Source organism: Cornus florida, unplaced genomic scaffold, assembly GCF_030987335.1.
Source record: "Cornus florida cultivar Cherokee Brave unplaced genomic scaffold, ASM3098733v1 CherokeeBrave_3.0.0_Hap2_Chr01, whole genome shotgun sequence".
NCBI lineage: Eukaryota > Viridiplantae > Streptophyta > Magnoliopsida > Cornales > Cornaceae > Cornus > Cornus florida.
In genome coordinates, this window is record NW_026775571.1 from 104,617,141 (window position 1) to 104,642,667 (window position 25,527).

The 25,527-nt window shown below is 36.7% G+C and overlaps 3 protein-coding genes across 5 annotated transcripts; 1 reads left to right on the top strand and 2 right to left on the bottom strand.

Moving 5' to 3' along the window:
- The first annotated feature begins 121 nt into the window (after nt 1–121).
- On the top strand, nt 122–4,785 carry LOC132311468 (potassium channel KAT1-like). Of its 3 annotated transcripts, XM_059809376.1 has the most exons (11): nt 122–1,078; nt 1,158–1,373; nt 1,490–1,645; nt 1,747–1,804; nt 1,905–2,222; nt 2,674–2,913; nt 3,089–3,187; nt 3,280–3,312; nt 3,399–3,584; nt 3,682–4,417; nt 4,634–4,785. In XM_059809376.1, the coding sequence occupies exons 1-11, from the start codon at nt 894–896 to the stop codon at nt 4,774–4,776; spliced, it is 2,370 nt and encodes a 789-aa protein (XP_059665359.1). In that variant the 5' UTR covers nt 122–893; the 3' UTR covers nt 4,777–4,785. The 3 variants fall into 3 exon arrangements, with proteins under 3 accessions (XP_059665359.1, XP_059665362.1, XP_059665369.1); XM_059809379.1 differs by lacking the exon at nt 122–1,078 and having other exon boundaries at nt 1,205–1,373; nt 1,531–1,645; XM_059809386.1 differs by lacking the exon at nt 122–1,078 and having other exon boundaries at nt 1,205–1,373; nt 1,564–1,645.
- Nucleotides 4,786–4,898: 113 nt separating this feature from the next.
- On the bottom strand, nt 4,899–12,837 carry LOC132311483 (mannosyl-oligosaccharide 1,2-alpha-mannosidase MNS3). The gene is made up of 6 exons (XM_059809400.1): nt 12,417–12,837; nt 8,392–9,353; nt 7,211–7,463; nt 6,008–6,205; nt 5,688–5,836; nt 4,899–5,567 (listed from the first exon to the last, which is right to left on the bottom strand). Exons 1-6 carry the CDS (start codon nt 12,492–12,494, stop codon nt 5,309–5,311), a joined length of 1,899 nt encoding a protein of 632 aa, XP_059665383.1. The 5' UTR covers nt 12,495–12,837; the 3' UTR covers nt 4,899–5,308.
- A 1,908-nt stretch (nt 12,838–14,745) lies between these two features.
- Nucleotides 14,746–15,183, bottom strand: LOC132279624 (uncharacterized). Its single transcript, XM_059781650.1, has one exon. The coding sequence runs from the start codon at nt 15,181–15,183 to the stop codon at nt 14,746–14,748; it is 438 nt and encodes a 145-aa protein (XP_059637633.1).
- Between the last annotated feature and the right edge of the window lie 10,344 nt (nt 15,184–25,527).

Below are 25,527 nucleotides of genomic sequence, written 5' to 3' on the forward strand. Positions count from 1 at the left end.
GGGGTCCTAAATATGTTATCAACATCATTCAAGTAATAAACAGAAAGTCCGCAAATATTCACAACCATACCACGCGTCCGCTAATTGGAGATGAGTCGATGCATATCCGCACACAGAGAGAGACGGTTGGATATATGGAGGGAATCCATTTTCACACGTATGGTTCTGCTTGCCCTTGCATAAACAATTAATCTCTCTGGTCCTTGGGAGTTGGGAGAGAGAGATGAAATTGAGTTGTTGGGGGAGGCTTTGCAGCGCGTCACTCCTCTAAAACAAGCTCCTATTGGTCCACGTGGCATCCATAAAACAGACCCCTTCCGAAATCTACTACGGCTGTCTGCTCCATTCCTATACTCCTGATATGAACACACCAAAACATTTTCACTCAAATCCATCCTTCAAAAGACCCATCTATATATCAATCACCCCAACATTCATTGATGATGGAGCTCCCACCAACACCAACACCTCCACCATCACCATTTCTCTCTCTCTCTCTCTCTCTCTCTCTCTCTCTCTCTCTTACGCACACAGATTTCCATCTCTGCAACTGCATTACAGAAATCCACGTCTGCCATTTCAAGTGCTCTACCCCGTCACGTTTTTCTATCTGCAACTTGTCCCGCTTTTGTTTTTCACTTCTTGTTCAAACACAATGGAAAAATCCCTTTTCAACTTTTTCATTCTATATCCTTTTTACCCTTAAATGATGCATGAGTTGCATAATCCTTCCAACTACGTTGCAAGCGTATTAAAAGAAAAGTAGAAAAAAGAGCCTTTACCCGTGTCAACAACCAACACTTTTCCTATATATAAGCCCTCCAAAGCAACTTAACCCCAGCAAAATGTTTAACAGCTTCTACTGTACGCTTTGAGTAATTCAAACCCATAGAATGTCGTTCTCTTGTGCAAAGAACTTCTTCCAAAGGTTCTGCGTCGAAGAGTTCCGTGCAAATATTGGAACCCATATCAACTTCTTCTCCAGTGATCTCCTCCTAATTCCATCCCTAGGAGCCAGAATCAACCAAGCAACTATACTTCGAAAATACATCATTTCTCCATTCAATCCCCGTTACAGGTGATGACCCTTGCCCCTGCTTACTCATGAATTGTTCAATAAACCACCACTGTTCCTTATTTTTGATTCTTCATTTCAGGGCTTGGCAGATGTTGCTGGTTATTCTAGTCATTTACTCAGCCTGGATCTGCCCATTTGAGTTTGCATTTTTGACTTGCAAACAAGATGCACTTTTTGTGATTGACAACATTGTCAACGGCTTCTTTGCCATTGACATTATTCTCACCTTCTTTGTGGCATACCTCGATAACCAATCATACCTTCTTGTTGATGATCCCAAGAAAATCGCAATCAGGTCAATATGCAGAATTTCATCACACTCTTTACTTAAAACTGATTAGAATCAATGGGCTATTCAGTTCTATTCCCGTAGCAATCACTGAACTTCATATTACTTATTCCCACTTACAGGTACATTATGACCTGGTTTATTTTCGATGTCTGTTCAACAGTGCCATTTCAATCACTCAGCCTCATGTTCACAGATCATTGCAGCGGACTTGGTTTTAAATTACTCAACATGCTCAGACTCTGGCGTCTCAGACGAGTCAGCTCCTTGTTTGCAAGGTCCACCACCAAACTCTAAATGTCTTTGGTTTTCTTCAGGAGTTTAAGTAGTTACATGGGAAGAACCATAATATTCACCAAGCTGGTTTGATTTCCTGCAGACTTGAGAAAGACATTAGGTTCAACTATTTCTGGATTCGGTGCACAAAGCTCATCTCTGTATGCCATTGCAAAACCTCATTTTGCTCCTCTATAAAATCATGTCCAGCATATATTAGCATTAAAAAAATGTGTTGCTCTCCTTTCTGTTTGATTTCAGGTAACTCTGTTTGCAGTACACTGTGCTGGATGCTTTAACTATTTGATTGCAGACAGATATCCGGATCCAAAACGAACCTGGATTGGTGCGGTCTATCCAAATTTCAAAGATTTTCGCATTTGGGACAGATACGTAACTGCAATGTACTGGTCTATCACAACATTAACTACAACTGGTTACGGGGACTTGCATGCTGAGAACACAAGAGAGATGTTGTTTGATATATTTTACATGCTATTCAACTTGGGATTGACAGCTTACCTCATTGGGAACATGACAAATCTCGTAGTTCACTGGACCAGCCGCACCAGAAATTTTGTACGTACTTTATCAAGGTTTTTACATTGTTCCAAAAAGTACCTGTATATTCATAAAAAAAGAAAGAGAAAAGTTCCTATTAGAAAAATGACAGATTAAAAGGATTTTAAATGGAGCAGAATAGGCCCAAGTCCCAATCAACAGCTACTACTAAATTTCCCGCCACTGTGAAAACTAGAAAATTTTCAGCAAGACATCATCTCTCTACATTTTGACAGTTCTATATGAAAATTTTCAAACTCGAAACCAGCCAACTAAAACAAAATACCAGGAAATATTTGTGCATACTACATATTACAATTAAATTAATCATTCTTTTTCCGGAATTATTTTAAGCATCTGAATTTTGCCATCAGTTAAGTAGATTTAAATTTATTTTCTTATGAAATGTCTTTTCTTTTCCAAACTTGTGGGTGCTATTGTCGAAAAACTTTCTTGTGCTTCTGTGTAGAGGGACTCAATCAGAGCTGCTTCAGAATTTGCAGCAAGAAATCAGTTGCCTTCTTGCATACAGGATCAAATTTTGTCTCATATATGTCTCAAGTTCAAAACAGATGGATTGAAGCAGCAAGAAACATTGAATGGTCTGCCAAAAGCCATTCGTTCAAGCATTGCACACTATCTCTTCTCCCCTATTGTTCAAAATGTCCGTCTTTTCCAAGGTGTTTCTCACGATTTCCTTTTTCAATTGGTATTTTCCTTTCCTCTCTTGTTTCTCTTTTCTCTGTTTGTAAGCAAAAAATGTAATTTTTACAGAGCAATCAAAAAGCAAAAGACATAGAGCAAACCCATAAATTCTGGTGTTCTTTTATATGTAACGTTGTGTGGTCTTCTCAAAAACCAATACCATATTTCTTTTATAAAAGGTTTCTGAAATGGAAGCTGAGTATTTCCCACCCAAGGAAGATGTGATTCTACAGAATGAGACTCCAACAGATCTTTACATACTGGTATCAGGAGCAGTGGTGAGTTTAAAATTTCTGTCACAAAGTTATTTAAATCCTCAACAGTGCTTTATCTCTAACACCTCTGGTTCGGGAATGATTTGTGGTGGCAGGATTTGATTACACTTATTAATGGGCGTGACCAAGTATGTACTTCCAATATTATACTACTCGTTATCACAAAAAAAGCACGCAGTAAATCTAACTTCACATTCCCTCATTTACTGTACAGATTTTTGAGAAGGCTGTGGCAGGGGACATGGTAGGAGAAATAGGGGTTCTATGCTATAGGCCACAGCCATTCACTGTTCGAACTACTGATATTTCTCAAATATTACGGCTGAACAGAAAAACACTGATGAAGATTATTCAGGCAAATACAGAAGACGGATACATTATTATGAACAATCTTTTCCAGGTATATTTAAGATGAAATTAAGTAAGATATATTTCAATGGCTGTACCCTTCCTCTAATTTGCAACATTAGTTGATTTTCCCTGTTCACCATGAACAGAGACTGAAAGAACTGGAAAGCTTTGGCTTTGTGGACCAACAAACAGATCCATATTTGTCCCTCAGTGAGTGGTTCGACGGAGGACCGAAAGGAGAAAGCTATTCTCATGATGTATACCAAGATCATCCACATGGAGATCCATTGATATCGGAAGAAAGGGACTTAGATTTCCTTAGTTCAGTCGCCACAGAGAATGAAAAAGGAAAAGCTCATGCTTCTACTAGAAATGAAGTGGATGTAAATTCGACAGCTGAGGATGGCCAAACAGCTCTTCACGTTGCCGTTCGTAAGGGGCATCTTGAAATGGTTAGGGCTCTGCTGGAAAGAGGAGCAAATGTGAATAAACCAGATGTGCGGGGGTGGACACCGAAAGCTTTAGCTGAGCAGCAAGGAAACAAAAGGTTATATGACCTTTTGTTAGGTTATGAAAAAGGAAGTATATTAAATGAACACAAAATAGATTTTATTGGGCCAGAAACAGCTGAAAACACCAGGAAAGGTCAATTCAAACCTACAAGAAATAGAGGCCCCAATTGTTCCAAATCTTGTTCTAGAAACGTAGTCACATCCTTGAGCTCAAGCAATTCTAACTGTCCAACTAATAGAGAATTTACAAAATTAACCAAGAGGAGAGTCACCATTCACATGAAGTTTCAAAAGAACAATACATCACAAAAGCAGTTGGGGAAGCTGATAGTCCTACCTGATTCACTAGAAGAGCTATTCAAGATTGCCGGTAAGCTTTGTTTGACTTCAATAATAAACCTGAAAATTTTGAATTAATTAGTTTCATTATCATTAGAATAGATTCAAGTAGAAATGAAAATGAAAAGCCAACATGTTAACAAATCCAAACCTTGAATACAAATTGGATGTAATGTTTCAGCAACAAAGCATGTTCCTTTCTTAATGCTTTATTTATGCCATCATCCTGCACCTTGTGGAACTGCAGGTAAAAAATTTGGAGGCTACAATCCTACAAAAGTTGTAAGTGCAGAGAATGCAGAAATAGATGACTTAAGTGTAATCCGGGATGGGGATCATCTGTTTCTCCTTCACAACGAGTGTGGAAGTCCAGATTGTGACATGACCTAATTGTTATTGAAAGCATACATTGTAGACAGGCAGATAGCTTGTAGCTTTGATGCATTTGTATATTATGATATTCTAACAAAAGTAGCATACATCAATTTATCAAAATTGGTTCTCCGAATCAATAAAAGGTATTGGACAACTGGGGAAATCAATTAAATATGGATGCCTTCAACAGATTACAGGAGGAAAAACTCTGTCCAATCATATGACTGTATCTACTTAAAGAAATAAATATTGCAAGATGGTCATGAATCCTAATCTTGTGAGCAACAATACAGCTAGAGAATTCCCAAAATTTCCCTCCTAGGTCTTCAATGTGATACGCAAGGATGCAGATAAAAACACTGATGCACATCACCAGGAAAAATCAAGTTGAGCTGCCCTTAATACTTCAAATGTCATGGCCAAATTTCCTTTTCCGATGTGATAATAGGACCCATATAAAATGTACACCAGTAATTCAATCTGTGCTCACTGACATGCAACTTAGTTCTTACATGCTTTAACTCGTACTGCACTTCGGCTGCAGTATTTATTCCCTCCTAGCAGAGACTTTAATAGGAAAAGGATGAGCTTCCGTGTTAAAAACAAACTCATCCAAAGGAATTACTGTACTATCCCCAAACAGCAAATATAAATACTTCAGTGTTTCGCCCAAGAAGAAGGTCTCCATCTTATCTCTTCTTTGTGGAGGAAGTGTGGTGACATCATCTAGAGAACTGTAACCCCCCGAATCAATCTTTGTGTATTTCTCAAATGCCTCAAAAATCTCCCAACCCCATTCACGATATCTACAGGAGTACATTACAAAAAAGTCGAAACGAATGGCAAAATATTAGAAACATCACTGAAGAAAACATGTAGAGAAAAATACAGGAAAAACTGAATGCTGAAAAAATTTCGGAGCATACTTTGGATCTTCTGTAATGCGATATAAAACAAACAATGATTCAACAGTTTCAGGACGCAGAAGATTGTGACGATCAGCAGGTTTGATTATTATATCATTTACATATTTCGAACTCTTGTTTCCACCATCAAGACCTCCTTCAGGGTTTTCCTGCTTAAATTAAAACCAGATATCAAATCTCTATTCCCCATAGACAATAGGAAATGCAAGAAGACAGTTCAAAATACAAGTAGACAAACAATACAATAGCCTGGTTCAGAGAGTAAACATAATTGCTGTATGGAACATTGATTTCAAGATTTAGACTATAATCCAACAAACCTCCATATTGAAATACACAATTTCTGGTGCAAGACCAGTAGAAGTGACTGAATACATCTCAAAGCATGTCTTAGCCAGATCTTCTGCAAGCTTCAAATTTTCCAAGTCTTCAAAGGTGAGCAAATTGTTTTTCATAGCCTTTTCCTTTGTAATGCCTTTGGTGGCACCAAGCGCAAGAGTACCAGGCAGGAAACAAACCTGTACAGGGCATTAAAATTCTTGTTCAACAAGAACTTGGATAAGGAGACTGAGAGACCAAAGATGAGCTTATCCATGTTTATTCCATTGAAAAAATGGTTGCTTTTACCAGCAAGCAACAACATCACAACATGAACTTGATGCTTTAAATTATTGTGCAAATACACATGTAAATTATGTAATTACATATTCTATGCATTTAAAACAAAAAAAATTTCTGTTTCAACATGCCGGCCGCTTCCTCACATCAGTCAGTAAAATGGTACCAAGAACATCACAAACTAAAATCTGACTTCAAGCTCCAAAAATATGATTCATGTGGAAAGTTCTATAATGTAGATTTTTAAATCTGTGCGGAAGTAAAGGAAGGATAAAGGAACCATCCATTTCAAAGTGTATATTATCACATTTAACTCGATAACTATAACTTAACACATTAAGAGAGGCAGAGAATCTCAATTATGTGCAGCCAGCTTCCCTTTTTCTTTTCTATTTTGTTGATAAATTCACCCAGTCAAGAGATGCTTTTGTATAAATAGCCCACAGCGCTCAGTTAAAATACTTGGAATATGTTTCTAGCACACAAACTTTGTTCTCAGATGTCCAACAAAAAATTCTGCAGCAGCTTCATTTTTTAAAAATCTAAAATTTTGCAAAGCTATAGCATGATGTATACAAAATCTACATATTAGCAAAGGGGACGGGGGTGTTGGAAGAGTTCATAAGATCTGGTAAGCACATTGTTGAATTTATCAAATATAATATAAAAATTTGTACAGCACTAGAAGTTTTGCTGATGAAAACACAATTATTCATATTGCAAGAACTAGGATATATGAGGATTTAATGATGCCATGTTGATCAAAGTGGAAAACCAGTAAAAAAAACCCAATTAGTGTTAACTGTTTTGTTAATCTCCCAACTTCTTAGTGTGTATCAAGTAACCATGGGATATTTTGGTAATTGATCAGCTTGGGGATGACATACAAATTAAGTAGCACATACCAGGTGATCCATTTTAGGACTAAAAGCACCACTAGGCCCATAAGGTAATTCGCCCACAAAAACCAATCCATTTGGGATAGATTTCCGAACTAGAAGGTGCTTGACACCCTTCATTGCTTCCTCATACATATGATATAAGTACGTCCAATTGCTTTCTCGATTCTGAAGCCATACTTTTATAAGGTACTCATAGTAGCTGTCACCACGAGATCCCAATCTGATATTTTCTCCACTAAATTCACCAGAGTGAGGGCTGCAATCACAAGGAGATACCAATTAATAGCCATGATAAACCCACATTAACCAAAAATCTAATTTATATACAAAAAGTTAAAAATTAATTAGAAGAAAATAGAACAAAAAAAGCAAGTATCCAAACAATATAAATACACAAGTTAATACCACTCACGAAACGTGATACTTCCGAATTAAAGTCATATCAACAAAGCCTCAATCCCAAATCTTTGGTGTTGTACTGATGATTATAGATTGAGGAAAAATTATATCAACAAGAAAAAAATCTAGATAATATCTCACCATTATAAAGATGCTAATGATATTGGCGTTAACCAACTGTAATTTACACCCATTCATCATCACCCAGTGATAGATGGTTTCAACATTAAAATAATCAGTTCCTGCATGGATACCAAGGTCGAGCATGGAGAACCACTCTTCCCCAACCCCTTAACTACAGGGCAGCACTATAAAAAAAGGCCTATAAACCATGCCCAAGCCTGGGCATGGCTGGGCTGAGTGAACCGTTGGGCTAATGTCTACCCCAAGGCGGCACAGCCTGTGACCATCCCTACCATCTATCAATGAATAGTTAATAATCCTTGATGAGACCCCATGGCCATCCACATTACCAGGGTACTGTGACCACCAAAAAACAAAATAATAACAATAATAAATAAATAAATAAAATTCTAGGGGCAAAAAAGCCATTAAACTGAAGCAACATTGTAGCTAGGCAAAATTCATTTTTGTCCCGCATTTTAAAATGGTTCACCCGAATCCTTTAAAAAGCTGGCGGATTTGTGGGTCAGGAAGGATTTTGCCACCCCTAATTGTAGCAGTTCAAGGGTAGAATGAATAAAGGGAAGATACTTCATGTCCAAGAAAACTGGGGTACAAGTGTATAAATTAATTATGAAAAACTTTAAATGCTAAAGTTATACCTTATGTAAATAGGAGTCAATCCTTCCACCTTTTGGAGAGTCTTCAAATGCTCCAAAACCTTCATAGATTCTGAACTGTATTTGGGATCACCAGTAAGAGAACTGAGATAGTTGAACTCAAGCTGTAAAGTGGAAACTTCTGAAGTGCTACTCAGTCCACCAGGAGCAGGATGTGCAGAGCGGTCACGCAAAACAACGTCGCTGAAGGGAATAGCAGTTGGACTTGAAGTAAAAGCAGTTAGCAGACGATCAGCCAAGTTCCTAGCAATTTCAAGATAGAGAACTGGTTTAGGGCCCTTGTTTATTGGAATTTTCCCTTGTTCTCCCCCACTTAAATGATAAGCACTTAGAAGACCACCAAGAACACGGATGGTAGTTTCAAATAAATTAACTTGGCCTTTCTGACTAAACCTATCTGGAAGGTGAGTTTCAATCCATGAACCTGCATCAGAAACAACGTCATCAAGTCCCATTATCATGGCCGTGTCAAGAGCATCCACAACAGTAGCACCTAGACCTCCCAAGCCATCTACTCCCCTCTGGCTCAGTGGCATAAGCTCGTCATAACCCATTGCATAGTTCTTATAGCCAGACCATGCATGGATAAATGCCTTCTTAACACTTTGTTGCCTAGCTATCCATTTAGGAGCTTCATTTAGCTTCTCAGGATCATGAATGGAATTATTATTACTGCCAATTTCATCAGGCGTTAACCGAGGAGGAAGCCTTGGTGGTTTTCTCCAAAATCTGCCAAATCTGCTGCCACCGCCCGTCATGAGCTTATCTCCATCCTTTGTCCCAATATCTTGTGCTAGACCATCAGAAACAGAATGGATGGGGCTCGTGCGGGTTAGCATAAGATATGCTAAACCACCAATCATTAATAACACCAAAAACCTTCCTGTACTACATTTCATATAGCGATTCTTCACATTTGTGGTGAGCAAAGTCTGAGTAATCGCCTGCAGAAAGAAGATATCAACTTACAATCTATTCAAAGCAGAAATCTGCGCTCTGGAAGATATAAACAAGCATAAATATAGCATATAAGGGGTTCAAGATTTAAGAAGATACTTCTCAGAGGAGGGGAATCAATAAAATAACAAGAGTATAAACCCCAAGGGGTTGGCTCAAGTGGATAAGAACTTAGACCGGATGCCATTTTTTTTTGGGGGGGGGGGGGGGGGTGGGGGGGTGTGTTGGGGTTGTGTTTAACCAACTAGGAAAAAAGAAACAAGAGTATAGAAAAAGCTGCCCCAATTTTTGGACATCTCCTCTTCTATAGTGTGAAATGATATGAAGTGTCCATAATGGTGTATTACATAATTTACATGGCAACTTCACAGATCTTTTAGTCCATGAAACATTTTATAAATGAAGTCTACCCGAGGCTCCATTTGGTTCGTGAATTTAGAGATGGGAAAAGAAAAGATATTAATGCAAAAGGAATTCTTTTCCTTTGTTTGGTTACCCTGGAAGAAGAAAAGAAGAAAAAAAGAAAATATAAGGGAAAAGCAAGGGAGGAATAATTAATTTACAAGTCATGCTCCTTTTCTTTTTCCTTATTTCCAGCCATTTTGGAGAAATTTTTATTTCTAATTTCATTTCAAGGATGAGTTAAAATCTGATGGAAATCTTTTTTCTTTTCTTTATCCTTTCGTTTCCTTTTCCTCACTAATCTGCAAATCATAAAGAGCCAAACATATAACATTGAATAATAATGTGTTTCTATTTACCTTCCTTTAAACATGCTTGTAAATAATTGACCGTATGTTTGATACCTATCCTAACACACAAAACAGGCTGAGAAATAAAATTACGCATGCTTTTGTTCCTTCAGCAAAACATGCAATTTTTATTTTTTATTTTTTTGACAAGTAAAGATTGTATAAAAGAAGCATTCAAAAGGGGATCGCGTCCCTCAGCAAAACATGCAATTGAAATCCACAAAAATGAATATGGTAAATAAGTACCGAATGAACCTTCCGAAAAAAAAAAGAAAAAATAAAAGAAAAGAGAGAATTGAATGAGATAGATTGATAAAACCTTTTATGGGTATAAAAGCCCCAAAAATGAAGTGCAATATGTACCATCAACGTCAGAGTAGATGTGTATTAGAGGCTCGAGACATGAAAAATAAGTGTGGTTAAAAATCTGGTACTTATCACTATGCTAATCGTTCCTATCAATGCCAATATATAACGGTGACAAACAACATGTCTGCCAGTCAAATCTAGTCCTCAACCTCAAAAACATTTTTTCTTCTTCGAGACTTATCTGTATAGAGGAAGTACTCGAAGGTCTTTCAAATCATAAACATTAGCCACCCAACTCTGGGATACATTATCGAGAGTTGTCTAAGGAAATGATGTTATCACAACAAGTCTCATCCCCAGAGAGGCATTCCTTGCAATATTTATTATTTACGCTAAAATTAGCTTATTTTTAAAGAGGAAGTCCTAATGATACATGAAGGCCTTGTCAAAAGGCCACGTGTCCCATATGGAGCTTCACTCATCCTCTACAAAATCCCCAAAGATCATTTATATGCATGCCACATGCCCCTAGCCAACACATTGAGACATACATTGAGCGCAAAGGATCTACATGAACAGCCTTGTGTTTTTGCCATTAATAACATTGGTATAACAGTGCTATCAGCAAAACAACTCCGGACATCTTTATTAGGGCATTTGGAAGATTGATATACTAAAACTATCTTCCAAGTTCCAAGAGAAGTATTGTAAAATAACTACCTTATGCTAAAGAGCCTTTTTTATGGACAATTTTGAGCTAAAGTCTCTTTTCCTCGCTACCTCTCTAAAAACAGCAAAGAAAGCTAAGGGCCTGTTTGGCAACCAAAGTTGCTTTGAGCTTGTGCTTTGACCCGAAGCAAAAGCAATGTTTCTACTTTAGTGTGTGTTTAACACTATTTCAAAGCTTGTTTGGTAACGTAAATTTGTTGCAAGATTTTTGGAAGTAAAAACATGAAAGCATGTTTGGTAAAAAGTGTAGCAAGTTTGAAAAATTGAATGCCTAGTTGAAAATGTTATTTTAGAAAGAAAAAAAAATAATAAATTAATAATTTTTTTTTTTTAAAAGTGTTTTGCTACGGTACGGAAGCAAACAAAAACATCATTTTATGCTTCCGATTTTGGCCTCAATTTTGGAAGCGCTTCAGTACTATTCAAATGACAACAAATATTACCAAACATGCTTCGTGCTTTTGTTTCACTACAGCACACTAGCAAAAGCAAAAACACGAAGCAAAAACATTAGCCAAACGGGCCCTAAGTAATTGAATTATAATGCTTAAACATGATACATTTTGTCAAGGAATCTATAGTGGAATTTCTATAATTAATTCACCATCTAACTCAATGTAGAGTCCCTAATTGCTTCTCTAGGAGCATATTATGGGTTTTTCAGCTTATAAAGTCTAGAAATTTTCCATCTTACAGTGCTTTGCAAATAGTTGGATGGTCTAACTCAATGTAGCGTCCCTAATTGCTTCTCTAGGAGCTTATTATGGGGTTTTCAGCTTATAAAATCTAGAAAATTTCCATCTTACAGTGCATTGCAAATACTTGCATGGTTCTTTTTTCTTTTCCGTTTATTTTATTTTTGGTTTTTAAAACTTCTGACAGCAAAAAACACCAAAAATCATATAATATAAAATTAGAGTGAGACCCAAAGACCTATGAAGTTAATAGAGAAAACTCTTATACACATCAAAAACAATAATTCTATAATTGACATGTTGTTCAAACAATTTCCCTTCTCCAATAAAACAGGCATAGTTCTAACATATATAATATATTTGCTAAGCATTCCTAAAACATTCACATGAAATACAATTCAGCTGAACGCAAGTAATTTCCCTTCATTTCCACAAAACACACTCTAACATATATATACACCAATGGCCTATTTGAAATCTTACAAAACCGCATATCATTATAACAACCAAACACAATTAAAGTTATCGATCTAACAGAGAGAAAATAGAGATCGATTGAGCAGACCTTGAGGAGCGATCGGTGGCGAAACTTGGCGTTGTCGTAGTGAACATCTTTCATTGAGTAAGGTAAAGATTTCGACATACTCGGATCGAGTTATGAGCAAGTATGGGCTTTTGATCCGCGATCCTCAAAATTTATATATATATATATATATATATATATCTATAGAGAGAGAGTGTTGTTAGATAGATAGAGCTACGAGGAGAGCGAGAGAATTTGAATCAGACATGAAAGGAATCTAGAGAGGGAAATTTGGGAGAGAAGAGACAGAGAATTGTGCGGGGGGGTTTGATTCGCGGGAATGCGGAGGCGCGCAAAGATGTTTAGAGAGTGAAAGTGGGGCAGAGACTCCGAATAATATAGGCGCCGGTTAATTGAAACAAGGGGTTGTTCTTCCTGCTAGTCTGTGGGTGGGTGGGTGGGTGGGTGTGTGGATCTGGACGTTTAGATTAGTTGACTTGTACACGAAATCTAGTTTACTGAGACCAACTCTCGGGTGACATTGAGGTTCATAAATTCGCTAACTCTAAACAGTCAGACAATACCTAGGGTACACAAACTTTGGTTTGATTCGATTTTGAGGTGTATCAGAACTTAACCGATTGCACTATTATTAAAAGATTCAAAATTTGAAATCGAATCAAACAATTAAAATCAGTGGTGCACATTGATTGATCGGATTAAACATAAAATAAAATCCAATCCGATCCAATAAATTCATAAAATTTTAAGTTAATCCCATCTTATGGTAGTCTTAATTGTGAAATATTAAATTTCAATCTAATATTAAGTTTTTATAAAAAGTGTTAGAAATTTTTTATTTTTGTTTTACCCAAAGTGAAATTGTGATAAAACATTTAAAGTCCTGTTTAGCAACCACTTTTGCTAATTATTATTATTTTTTTTTATTCTTGTAGCGCAACAAAGTACCAAAGTGTGTTTGATAATATTTGTTAGGATTTAAATAACCAAAACTTTTAGGAATAATTTCATAAAAATGAAGTTTTGGGGGGTTAAAAGAATAAAAGAATTGAGTCAAAATCAAAATTTTCAAATTAATGGAATTTTCTCTAAACCTGACATGGACATGGAAATTTACTGTACATCATATTTTTATTTCCAAAATACTCTTCTATTGTTGTTATGAAATTATGTTCTACCCCTCGTATATAGAGACAGAAACCCATCTATGACAACCTTTCTTACCAAACGAACAATCAATAAACTTGAGAAATTCATCCAAAATTTCTAGTCATTTGTACTTTTCTAATGATAAAATGGATTTGCTTTTTTTTTTTTTTTTTTAATGGGTTTGCTGGTTTGGTAGGTGAAATAGAGAGATGGCCAATCAAAATGAAAGAATTATTCTTGCCATTGCATGTGAACACATTCAAAAGGCCCTGGTTTAGGGGTGTGAGAGAGATTGATGATGAAATAGGTTTTTTTTTTTTTTTTTTTTAAATAAAAATAAAAAATGGGTTTGTTTGGGAATAAAAAGATGATGTAAAATAAATTTTCATGTTTACCTCAGACTTTGAGAAAATTTTATTAATTTTAATTTTGACTCCATTCTTTTATCCTACAAAATTTCACAGCCACAAAACTCCATTTTATGGAATCATTCCAAACTTTTAAATGACCTTTTGAGCTAGCAATTTTATTTTTCAAACTCCAAACAATTTTTTTATTTAACATATTAACATTTTTTTTTTTTTTCTTAATTGGTACTCACACACTCCCTCAAAGAATTATTTGCACCTAACAGAAATTGGCATGATATAATGTTTTTGCTTTAAAAAAATCACATTTTAATTACTATTGAATACACTCCAAAATAAAAATGGATGGACTAAAAATAATCCAAAATGTGCCGATTGAATTTACAAATAAAATGAGCACCCCTAATTATTATTAGTGAAATGGAATTATTAAAATAATTCTTCTTATTGTTCCAAAGTCCAAAGTAAGAGTTGAGGATTCAAGGTGGGCTTTTTTTATTTTTTATTTTTATTTATGGAAAAACAAATCGAAAGGAAAAAAATGTTGGTGTTTACAAAATATCAGATTTGTTTATAGTATCTTTTTCGTCTATCTCCACTTTTTAAATAAAATAATATAACTATAGTTGGAGTCAAATCACACAGTACTCCTTCGTGACAGAACACTGGAATTGAAATAGTTTAAACCTCAAAAGAGACATTACAAACTTTCACATTCTCTTAGTTATCACTAAACAAAGACTTCTGAAAAATGATAAAATTAAGTCTCTACCGGTTTTTATTGAACTAAACACTTAAGAGAGCCAGAGACACTATCTTATTGATTAAATTTTTTACTTCTCATCATCAACCTCAAAGGCCGAGACTGGGAACGTTCGCGAAAACCCGGTTGGGGTGGCGAAGGTGATCTTCCCGGAGGAGGGGTCGTCGATGAAAATGTCGGAGACGGTGAGCCAGATGAGGAGCTCCTTGCTCTTGACACCCGTCACTCTCTTCATCCGACGGTCCTCCATGAACGCCGTCACCTCCGTATCGTACGTCACGCTGCGGTCGATGCTCCGGAACTTGTGCTGCTTCTTGTTCTTCTGCTTCAGCCACACGAAGCCAGTGGACTCGTTGTACCCCACCTCAACGACGTCGTTTAAGGGCAGGAGCCCATTCGGCAGCGAGCACCTCTCCAGCAGCTCGCGAGATTTCTCCTTGAAGAGGTCGTCGCCGTGGTATATCTCCGCGTTTTCTCTTTGGCTGGCGATGATCTCTTGGGACGACATTTTCAGGGCCTTTTTTTTTTTTTTTTTTTTTTTTTGTTGTTGTTGGATTACTATGTAGTAACATGTTGGGATTTAAATATATATAGGCTTGATTTGTCTGTCGTGGTTGTGGACTTGGGGAATGTAATAACTTTGAAATTATGGCCTTTACTGTTCATTTTGGGCCTTTAATGTTGTCATTGACTAGTCGATGAGATTCCCCACGTTAGAAATTAAGGAATCCAACTGTTTTTCTCTCTTTGGATTTTTATTAAAAATACATCGCACCATTAAAGGCCCAAAATGAACAGTAAAAGGCCATTATTATTATTATTATTATTATTTTTTCTTTTATTATTACTATTTGATGGAGTTAAAGAAGTCATCGGGAAAAGATTTTTTTTTTTTTTTTTTTTTTACCAAAATACTGATTTAGAAATGAAAAATCATTTTCGTTGTCAAAACTATCCTTACTATTTCCATGTACCATTTGTGTGCATATAACTTATATAAGTACCCTTCTTGTGCCATTTTATGTGCATGTCATGTATAAGTGCACAAAAAGTAATACCTACATGCAGGGTGGAGCTAGGATTTTATTTCGGGGGGTACAATGCACTTATTGGGAAAAAAATAATAATAAATCAACAAGTGTGACAAATATATATTTTTTAAAATCAAAAGGTAACCAAGAGAAAAAAAAAATAGCTGTAAAATAATATGCTAAATAAGTTCTGAAAAAATATATATATATATATATAGTTAGACAAATAAATATAAGAATCAAAATCTTGATTAATAATATTTTTATTAAATACAATCACAAATGTTATTGATAAAAAGAAAAAAGAAGAAAAAAAAGGAACAATACATAATTATAGATAAGTGAAAATTGCAAATTTTTGAAAAAGGAAACAAAAAGTAGAAAAGGAAAAATATAAGATGTACTTGAAAAAGGGGGATATATGTATTTTTTTTCTTTTCAAAAGGATATTAGAATGATTTGAAAATTTTAGGGGAGCACTATTTAAAAATTATCATATAAAGTATGTATATATATATATAGCAAAAATATGTACCTATGTATAATAAGTTGGAGCAAGGGCACGGGACACGTGCCCCCTCTGGGCCTTAATTGGTTCACATAAATATTTTGGTCCACTTCATTTTTTTGAAACATCATGACGACTTTGACTGTATCAAATAGTAAATATAGGTCCATAACACAATATATTTGTATTAATCTCTTCTTTCTTTTTAAGGAATATGTAATTAATAGAGAAGTAATGATACGAAAGCCTAATTCGATTTGTTTGGCTTAAATAGTTTTTATCTATTGAATGTAATAGATACACTCAAACATGGTCTCACCCACTAACATCAGAGGATAAAAAAGCCATAGACTAGACAAATCGGCTAAGAAATAGGTCTATGAATCATCTTCCTCATTAGACAACTCTCCCTTTAAAAATTGAGTACTACTACAATCTTTTCTTCTTTTTTTTCTTTCGTTTTTTTTTTTTTAATTTTAATTTTAATTTTTATTATTATTATTTTTTTCTATTCCAATCACCTCCTACAAAAACTCTTAATTAATAATAGATATATATATATATAAAGTGTTTAAATCAACAATGGACACATTAGTCAGTAATACCCGGAGCTTTTATGATTTTACTTAAGAAATTTCAAATTACTCTTTAAAAAATAGAAGACGTGTTTTGTTAAGTTGGAGAAAATTTCAAAATTCAAGGCAAATATGGAAAACTTTCTATTTCTTGCATTTGACTTGAATGTGATTACTTGTATTGGAGTAGGACTTATCCTATTTAACATCAACCAAACAATATAATTGCCAAATCAAAGGGTAGATTTGATTCGGCCATTTGATGGATGTGTGTGGATCCAATTTTTGTGTAGGGGACCACTCGAGTCCCAAAGTTTCACACACATACATCAAAAGGGCAAAATATACTCCATTTTGTGTTTTGGTCTCTCTAGTTTTTCACTGGGATTAGACTGCTATTTTAGATCAACTAAGTCATTAAAGGTCTGTTTGGTATGTATACGTTTTGTTTTTTTTTTGAGTAATGTAATAATAAATAGTGAAAAAAAAAATGTTTGATAAAAAATATTTTATTTTATCACTATTTAAAACACTATACAATAAAATACTTATTTTATTTTCTCATAAAATAAAACGTCAAAAATAAAAGACGAATCAAATTGGACCCAAATAACCAAATCTAAGTGTGTTTTGGTCATTTGATACATGTGTAGGGGTCCCAAATACATGCCTCAAATGGTGTGGTGTTTTGGTCTGTCTGAGTGACTTTAAAAATCATTGGAGGGACCAAACAAATAAATGTCATGTTGTCTTTGAAACATGGCATCAATATGTAAGACCAAACAAATAATGACCAAATCTAAGTGTAATTTTGGTCATTTGATGAATGTGTGTGGAATCTCAGTTTATTAGGTTTTGACCTCTCAAGTGATTTTAAAAATTATTTTTCATGAATAAAGGAATAATTAATTATTTTTCATGAACAAGTGAATAATTAATTAGATGATATTAGGAAATCTTTTTTTAAAAGTTCAATACCGTTACACTCTTTCATGAATTGACGGTTCTACCAGTTTACACCAATGACCATGATACCGTTACACACTTCCATGAATTGGCCGGTTCTACCAGTTTATACCGATGACCATTATACATCGACTACGAACTATGGCGACCACATTAATTTTTTTAATTATAATTTTTTTTTTGGTAAAATGCAAAAAAAAAAAAAAAAAAAAAAAAAAAAAAAAAAAAAAAAACTTGAACTATGTTTTGTGCATAATACCCCCTAAACTATCACATTCTGTTGTAAAATACCTCAATGACTATACTATATTTCATTAAATGACCATAATGCCCTTTTGTATTGAATTACCTTAATTTACTTTACTTATTGAAATAAATTATATAAAAAAAAATTCATACTAAATATAATGACATATTCTCCATTAAATTTGCATAAATTTAGCTTTAATTTTTTAATTTTTTTTTTTAAAATAAAAATCTCTAGCAGATTTTTTATTTTTTTTATTTTTTAAATTAATTAATTTTTAAAATTTTTCATGAATATATTACATAAAAAGGAAGGTATTTTTTATTTAAGTAATTTATTAATTTTTCATCAATATATTATTACTTTGTTAAACTGGTTATAATAAGTTTTATTATAAATAATAAAATTTTAATAATAAGTTAATTATTTTAAAATATGGTAGTTATATATATATATATATATATATATATATATATATTCCATTTTTATGATAAATTGATACATATAATAAAATTAAGGTAAATAGTATAATTAATATTTAGATAAGAGAAAAGATAATAAAAATAATTTAATACGAAATTAAAATTTTAATGAGAAAGAATAAAATAGTATTATGTGATTGGTTTGTCATTTAATTGTAAAAAATTAATATTTCGAAGGATATTTTTAGTTCAGATAGATTTTTTTTTTTGAAAGGGACAATAGTTCATGGGGGCGAGACTGATGTACAGAGCTAAAATTATCCCTATGAGTCTAGTAAGTGGGAGGTTGAAAGGTTGAAGAGTTTAGCATCCTATGACTAAGGATATTTTACCATGAGCTCACATATTTATGTATTTGATCGAGTGTATGACATCATGAAGCATTGGATCAAACAAATAGGAAGGTAAGAGCACTCTCATTTTCTCAAATTAAATGTCTCTCTTTAAATAAAAATAAATAAAAAATAAAAATAAAAATAAAAATAATAATAATAATCTTTACAACGGTACATACTATTAATTTAATTTATCTTCGAAATTCTATAACTAAAATTGTCGAGGATATATATTGTTGATTTAAGAAAGTTTTCTAAGTCAGTTAAGGAAATTTATAGTTTTTGTATATGTATATTTATAAAAAATATTTTTGAACATTTTAAAAAATATTCTTGAAACTTTTACTTCTTTTACAAATTAACCCTTTATACTATACATGTCAGTAGTTCAAATGTTGATTCAAATCATGTTCACATAAACAAAATATTTAAGGTTTGTTTGAGAACTGCTTTTGTTTCATGTGTTTTGTTGTCAAGGAGGAACCAGTACATGCCCAATGCCCACTGGCCCGCCCATTATAATATATATAGTTTTTTTTTTTTTTTTTTTCCTTTGCATACTTATAAAAATTTGCCATATAATAAAAATTACAAAGCATATAGAACTCCATTCCAAAAAATCATGCCATCACTTTGATCATCAACATGCCATCATAAGTAAAAGTAAATCTATAATCCTTTAAGTAAACAAACTAATATGGAGTATGATCAATTTGATCCGATGATAATCCGGTATAACATAGTATAAAATCTACATAATGTCATAATATTTTTAGCATTATTTTATTCTTTTCTCACTATATTTTATTCATGAGTCATTTAACAATGAATCACACACTTAATTTTCTTAACTTTTTGGTTGATTTTTTATGGAAAAATTATAATTTGGTGATCAAAATCAAAGATAATAGCTGTAAAGTGATCATAAAGTTACAAAAATATAAATATTTATCAATCCTCAAATTATATTGCTCTTTAGGGACCATTTAAGAGTAATTTTGTCAAACATTTTAAACGCTAAAAATAATTATATAATTATTTCGGTTCTTTTAAGTTGAGATTGGCAAAAAAGAAAAGGAAAGAAGGATTGAAATAGGAAATACAAACAGTGCCATTGAATATAGAAGAAAATAGGAAACCTATCTTCCAAAAATAAAAACAAAAAAACGAATATAAGAAAAGTACCTTGAAAAAAAGAAAAAAGAAAAAAAAAAAAGGAAACTTGGAGCTTGTCAATGGCTATTAACGTGGGAGGAGAGAGAAGAAAATGAAGAGAGAAAGAGAAAAATAACATGGAATTAAAGGAGAAGAATAGTATACCCATTGTTAATATTAGTTGTGCTGGGTACAATTATTAACACAGTACTGAGGAGGCCAGAAGTGACATGGGCCGGATATGACCCGCGAACATGGCATCCGGTCCGAGCAGCTGGGTCCAGCCCATAGAGAAATACTGCCATATGGGCCGAACGCGAATAGCCCATCAAAGATGACCAAAACCCACAGAGGAACGGGTCCAGATCTAGCAGTCCATTAGTGTTTGTAAGTATCTATAAATATGAGAAGTAATGGATAGAGAAGGGGATGATTCTGTTGAAGTGTAAGAATTCTAGAGAGAAAAAATGGAAATGAATTCCTTGCATCTTCAATTGGCGCCGTCTATGGGAATCGTTGAAGATTGATTGATCATTGATCAATATCGCGTGGATTCAGACCAATTCGTGAAGACGAAACTCGATCTTTGGGAATTGGATCCAGATCTGAGCGATTGTGACCTATTCTGGAGGAATTTTAGTTCCTGTTGCTTTGACGGAAGTGGCTTCAGATCTACGCAACAACGAGTTGTTCGATTGTGGCCGGATCTGACGGATTTAGAATTCGGAGAATTCAGATCTCGTCAACCGTAAGCATAATTCGGAGAATTCGAGTCCAGATCTGAAAAATTCGCGCTCACGAAGCTCAGATCTACTCAAGAACTTGAGTTTAATGCCTTTACTCCGTTCAGGAATAATGATAGATGAAAGCTCCAATCTGATGGAGGCCGTCCTGCAAACGAAGCTTGAGGAGTTGATGAACTTGATCGAAGCTCTCAAAAAAGAGAATGCAGAATTGAAAGCTGGAATGCAGCATCAGCAAATGCCCGCGGTTCCGCGTCCACTTCCGGCCGGTGAAGGAGGTATTCAATCTAATATCGCACATCAAGGCGAACAGGACGAGAACAATTAGTCAGCTCTCCACCGTGATGAAAGGAGGATGGACGATTTGCCGCCAAATGTTCGTCGAGTTGAGGATCACGAAGGATCGACTCACGTTGATCCGCGACATAAGCAGATCAGATAGAACGAAGCCATGACCTTCGATCCGCATCAGGAAAGGTTCAACCGAGAGGAAGTAATAGAGGTTGATCGCCGCCGAGTTGTATCGCCTTGGCAAAGAGAGCTCATTGAGGAACGGTCATTCGATCCGTCTTACCGGCCCTCCATGGCCACATTCACTCATCGCGGTTCGGAGAGCAGATCTGTAGCTCATAGAGCTACCGCTGGGCTCCAGAGAGAGAATGAAGCACTCCGATCAGCGGCTCGGACGGTTGATTCACCATTCACTGATGAGATCCTGAATGCTCCGCATCCAAGGAAGTTTGCCATGCCAGTCTTTATTCTGTTTGATGGAACAACCGATCCGATCGATCATGTGTACCATATCTAGTTGAAGATGGCTCTGAATACGGAGAACGACTCTTTAATGTGCAAATGTTTCCCTATAAGTCTAGCCGAACCGGCGCTTAGCTGGTTCAAGAACTTGCTTAGGGGCTCCATTGATAGCTTTCGGAACCTGTGCGATCGGTTCATAAGCCAGTACTATGGGAACAAGCGTCCGCCGAAGGACATCTCGAGCCTATTCACAATGAAACAGCACAAAGATGAACGTCTCCAGGCTTTTCTCACCAGGTTTAACCTCACTAAGAGTATGGTGATCGAATGCCACCCTTCTACAGCGGTTCAAGCCTTCAAGTTGGCCATGACACGTGGCACTCCGTTCCATACCAGTCTGGTAGTGAACACGCCGACAACTATGGATTAACTCAATAAAAGAGCCGATGGCTTTGTGCGCCTAAAAGAAGAGGAGGCAGCCAATGCTCGGACAGCGTCGGTCGTGTCTATCGAGGAAAAGTCCAAGGCAAAGATCAGGCAAAAACAAGCTCAGCCGCAACGTCAGACCTCCTAGAAGGCAGAAAAGAGGTCCAGGGAGGAAGAGCTAATCACTCCGTTGAAGGTTACTCTGGCGAGGCTATATCAGGAGAACAAAGATAAGTTTCATCCACCACTGCCAATTAGGCAACCCCTCGAACAGAGGGATCAGACTAAACATTGTGCTTTCCATTCCGATTTCGGTCATCAGACTAACGAATGCAGGAATTTGAGAAGGCAAGTGGAGAAGTTGATAGCTAAAGGGGAGTTCGCGAGTTATGTTCAAGGCTCGGCGATAGAGCAGAATCGACCGATGGAGCAAGTAAAAAGGAGTCAGAAGCAAAGCTCCCACAATTCACAGCCAGTTCGTATAATCAATGCTATTCACGGTCGACCCGAGCCTAGCGAAGACTCAGATGAGCTATTCCAAACGCGCCTACGACAGGCGCAGATGAAGAAAAGGGTCAGCAGTGTGAATACTCTGCACCAACAGATCACATCGATACAGATAAAGTTCAACAGGACAGACCTGCTGCGTGTTCAAATCCCCCATGAAGATCCGTTGGTGGTCAGCTTGACAGTGGCGGACTGCCTGGTGCGCATAGTTCTGATCGATCCCGGAAGTAGTGCGAATGTCATGCCGAGGGACACATTTGATCGGCTCGAGATTAAGCCAGAGAGGCTCAAGCCCACTGGAAATCCCCTGTTAGGATTTGATGGTAAGAGGGTGGAACCCATCGGTATGGTGGAAGTAAAAGTTTAAGCTGCAGAACGAGCTCTTATGGAAACTTTTGTGGTTGTGGAGATTCACCCCTCGTACAATCTCCTGATGGGAAGAGGATGGATTCACAGAGTCCAAGGTGTGCCCTCAACTCTGCATCAGGTCATGAGGTGCCTCGGACCCGATGGAAATCAGGTGATAGACATTCATGGGGATTAGGTTGCAGCCAAAGAGTGTTATTCCGTCACACTAAAATATGCTGGGAAAGGGAAGGCGCCCATCCGTTCGGCGAGCTCAAGATAGCAATTACAGGAACCTCCACCCAAGCAGAATAGGGTGGAGGAGCCAGTTGACTTGACCGAAGAGCCCCTTCTGGATGTGCAAATCGATCAGTCTAAGCCAGAGCAAACTACCAGAGCAGGAGTAAGACTGACCAGGGAATAGCAGCAGGAGCTAATTGACTTCTTGTCTCACAATGTCGATGTATTTGCATGGAGTCACCTAGACATGCTGGAATTAATCCCTCCGTATCCTGTCATTCCTTGAATGTCAATCCCAATTTCAAACCAGTAAAGCAGAAGCAACGAAGGTTTGCTCCAGAACATAACCAGATCATAGCCGAGGAGGTTGATAGGCTGCTCGATGCGGGATTCATCAGAGAAGTGCACTATCCTGATTGGCTGTCCAACGTCGTTGTCGTGCAGAAGAAGAATGGGAAATGACGAGTATGCATTGATTTCACCAATTTGAACAAAGCCTGTCCGAAGGATAGCTTCTCGCTGCCTAAGATTGATCAAATGGTGGATGCCACCACCGGGTATGAGCGTTTAACCTTTCTGGACGCTTTTTCAGGTTATAATCAGATCCCTATGGACCCGGCAGATGAAGAAAAAACTTCTTTTGTTACCGAGCGAGGGACATACTGTTACAAAGTTATGCCTTTCGGACTGAAAAACGCGGGAGCAACTTATCAAAGGCTTGTTAGCAAAATTTTTAAAGATCAAATAGGAAAGATTGTGGAAGCTTATATTGATGATATGGTGGTAAAGAGTAGGATGAAGGATGATCATCTGAAACATCTGCAAGATGTATTTGATGTGCTGAGGCGATATGGGATGAGGCTCAATCCAACCAAGTGCTCGTTCGGTGTGAGTTTCGGTCAATTTTTGGGACACGTGGTCAATCGCAGAGGCATCGAAGCTAGCCCTGCTCAAGCAAAGGCTTTGATTAAGAATGCCGAGCCAAAGACGATCAAAGAAGTGCAAGCCCTCACAAGATGAATAGCTGCATTAAGTCGATTCATTTCTAAGTTGTCAGACCGCTGCAAGCCGTTCTTTGACACAATCCGGAGTCATGGAAGACAGGTCTGGGGGGATGAACAACGACAAGCATTGACCCATTTGAAGGAATATATGTAGAATCCACCAATCCTGTCAGCCCCGGATCCAGAAGAGAAATTATATCTATATCTTGGAGTATCTAGTGTTGCGACAAGTGCCGTTCTGATTCGTTGCAAGGAAGGGGTGCAACACCCGGTGTTTTATGTCAGTAAGATAATGAACGAGGCAGAATGAAGGTACTCGAAGGCTGAACGGGTGATACTTTCACTTGTAAACACAAAAAGAAAGTTGAGGCATTATTTCGAATCCCACCCTATAGCTGTCCTAACAACTTTTTCCAATCAGAGTGCTTATGCACAAGCCAGAACTCTCGGGCAAAATGACAAAATGGGCCATAGAGTTAAGCTCATTTGACATAACATATGAGCCGAGAACGGCTGTCAAAGGACAAGCGGTAGCCGATTTCCTGCTAGAATGTGACTCTGAAGATACGGAAGAAGACCTTAGATGCGGCTCTTGGAAACTTTATGTGGATGGCTCCTCTAATCATATGGGGGCAGGAATTAGGGTTAAACTGCAAACCCCAGAGGGTACTTCATTGAGTCAAGCACTCAGACTTGAGTTTCGAGCCACCAATAATGAAGCGGAATACAAGGCGTTGCTGAATGGGTTAAAGTTGGCCAGAGAGCTACAGGTCAGAAGTTTGACTGTTTATAGTGACTCACAGTTGATTGTTCGGCAGGTAAATGGTGAGTACGCGACCAAGGATGACACAATGGACGCATATCGTTCTGTCGTTCTGCATAAAGCCAAGGACTTTGCAAAGATTGAATTCATACAGTTACCGAGAGAACATAACGCAGATGCAGATCGGTTAGCATGTAGTGCTTCGAGCTCTGGCGAGACATTGGCGAGGGTGATTCCAATAGGAATACTGACCCAACCATCTATTTTTGAAGAACCTTTAGACTCTGAACCTTGGCAAGTCAATGTCATACCATATGAACCGAGTTGAATTGACCCCATCATCACTTATATTCGAGATGGCGTTCTGCCTATGCAAAGGGATGAAGCTAGGAAAATAAAAAAGAATGCTGCAAAGTACGCCATAATGCATAACCAGCTGTACAGAAGGTCCTACTCTGGCCCGTACTTGAAGTGTGTCACCCCCACAGAGGCTCAGCAGGTGTTGCGAGCTATTCATGAAGGCGTATGTGGAAATCATTCTGGGGGAAGATCGTTAGCGCACAAAGCAATGACACAAGGATATTTTTGGCCGAACATGTTAAGAGATGCGGAGGAGTTCTCTCGAAGGTGCGATAAATGCCAACGGTATGGACCATTGATCCACCAACCACCTGAGGAATTGCACGTAATGGCCTCACCATAGCCTTTCGCGCAATGGGGGATGGATGTGGTCAGTCCTCTGCCAACTGCAAGAGCTCAGAACAAGTATGTG